Source organism: Rissa tridactyla, chromosome 2 (assembly GCF_028500815.1).
Source record: "Rissa tridactyla isolate bRisTri1 chromosome 2, bRisTri1.patW.cur.20221130, whole genome shotgun sequence".
Lineage (NCBI taxonomy): Eukaryota > Metazoa > Chordata > Aves > Charadriiformes > Laridae > Rissa > Rissa tridactyla.
In genome coordinates this window covers 43913359-43915639 of record NC_071467.1, presented here as the reverse complement: position 1 = coordinate 43915639, position 2281 = coordinate 43913359, and the positions used below count along the sequence as shown (strand labels likewise).

The 2281-nt window shown below is 47.4% G+C and overlaps 1 protein-coding gene across 1 annotated transcript; it reads left to right on the top strand.

Moving 5' to 3' along the window:
* Positions 1 to 248: 248 nt before the first annotated feature.
* Positions 249 to 1244, top strand: NPBWR1 (neuropeptides B and W receptor 1). The gene has a single exon (XM_054192486.1). It carries the CDS (start codon positions 249 to 251, stop codon positions 1242 to 1244), a length of 996 nt encoding a protein of 331 aa, XP_054048461.1.
* Positions 1245 to 2281: the final 1037 nt, after the last annotated feature.

Below are 2281 nucleotides of genomic sequence, written 5' to 3'. Positions count from 1 at the left end.
GAAGGATGGGGCAGCCAGTGGGGGACTACTTTGGCGGGGGGGGGATGGTGGGACCCTCTGCCGCTGGCTAAGCCCTCGGTGATTTCCTCTTGGTCCTGACAGGGCAGCGGTGGACGGCACATGGAAGATCTTGGTGGTTGGATGCGGCGGAGGAGGCAGGCTTGAGAAGAGCAGGGGTCTCGCCTTTTTTCCCCTCGCTTCCAAGTCATTCCCATCACTAGTTGGCCTGGCCACCCTCTCCTGTGGCCATGGAGAACTCCTCCCTCCCTGAGATCAATTCCTCATGCATGGATGGGCCCATGAACTGTGCTGGGAGAGGGGATGGGGGGCTGAATATGTCCGGTCCCGCCCTGAGCCCCAGTTTCTACCTCACGGTGCCTGTCATCTACTCTGTCATCTGTGCCGTGGGGCTTACAGGCAACACCGCCGTCATCTATGTAATCCTCAAAGCCCCGAAGATGAAAACGGTCACCAACATCTTCATCCTCAACCTGGCCATTGCTGATGAGCTCTTTACCTTAGTGCTGCCCATCAACATTGTTGACTACTTGCTCCTTCAGTGGCCCTTTGGAGAGTTCATGTGCAAGCTCATCATCTCTATAGACCAGTACAACACCTTCTCCAGCATCTACTTCCTCACTGTCATGAGCATCGACCGTTACCTAGTTGTGGTGGCCACCACCAAGTCCAGGAAGATGTCCTACCGCACCTACCGAGCAGCCAAGATTGTGAGCCTCTGTGTCTGGTCCTTCGTCACAGTCATCATCCTGCCCTTCACTGTCTTTGCTAAGATCCACAAAGAGCAGGGGCGCTCCCAGTGTGTCTTTGTGTTCCCCCAACCTGAGACCATGTGGTGGAAAGGCAGTCGGATCTACACCCTTATTTTAGGTTTTGCCATCCCAGTGTCCACCATCTGCATCCTCTATACCACCATGCTATGCAGATTGAGACGTGTGCACCTCCATAGCAATGCAAAAGCCCTGGACAAAGCCAAAAAAAAAGTGACACTGATGGTGGTTGTCATCCTGGCTGTGTGCCTGTTCTGCTGGACGCCCTATCACCTTAGCACAGTGGTGGCCCTCACCACAGACATCCCACAAACTCCGCTCATCATTGGGATTTCCTACTTCATCACTAGCTTGAGTTATGCCAACAGTTGCTTCAACCCTTTCCTGTATGCCTTTCTGGATGACAGTTTCCGGAGGAGCTTTCGCAAACTTATAGATTGCAGAACCACCTCATAAAGCCAACTCCTGCGTCGCTCTCAGAGTCATCTGCTCCTCCTGGGTGACTCCAGCCCAGAGAGTGCTTTCTCTCCAGCCTCCTTGCAACTGCCCACAGGGCTTCAGATTATCTCACTACCCAAGACACAAACTGAGGACAGGTGGAGCTTTCTCAACTTTCCTGCGCTCATTTCCTCAGCACTGTGCCCCATCCCTTGCCTTGATTTTTTTTTTAAATCTCTTCTGTCTAATGTGCTTTCTGTGCTATGTTTGTAGCTCACAAAGCTGCAGCAGGTCCCTTTTCCCTTTTTAAAGGTATCACTTTGTGAACTCAAGGCACATGGCTATCTCTATTATTAGTGATTTGTAAAGCCCAATAAAGCTGTGTTATTGAGTGTCCTGCTTAACGATTCCTCGGCCTCTTTCATATCCACAGGGCGTGCTTACCAATAGTCTTGCAAACTTAGCAATGTTGAAAAAGGCACAGCTCCAAAGGGTAAGGAATAAACCAAGGTACTGAGCTCATTTTGTTTCACTGGGGACTGAGATAAGGAAGTCAAAATCTGTGAGAACGGGCAAGAGAGACCTCAGTCTGGTTTCAAGGAAAAAAGAGCAAGTCCTCCCTAGTGAATAAAATACACAGATATGAGTTTGGGATAACTTACTGTGGAAAAATAGCCTAACCATGTACTTGGTAGCTGTAGTTTGTCAAATTTTCCGCTGTTGTTTGCACCAGAAGTGGTGCTTACTTTTTTGTTCATCATATGTTTATGGGCAATCTCCTTGCACATACAGATATTTTTTTATTATTATTTTATTTTTAGTCCTAGAAAACAGAATCGGGAGGTATTTTCAGAACATTTAGCCTTTAAGGGTTTGAAAAGAACTTGTTCAAACATGGGGAATATTCTGACTTCTTCAATACAAATCATAAATAACATGCAGGGTTTAGGTTACTTTTAACAGTCTTTCACATACTTGTGCTCTGCTTGCTGGTGAGATTTATTAATATTTCTCTTAAGAAGGACAAATGAAGTTTAAAAAAAAAAAACAAACCA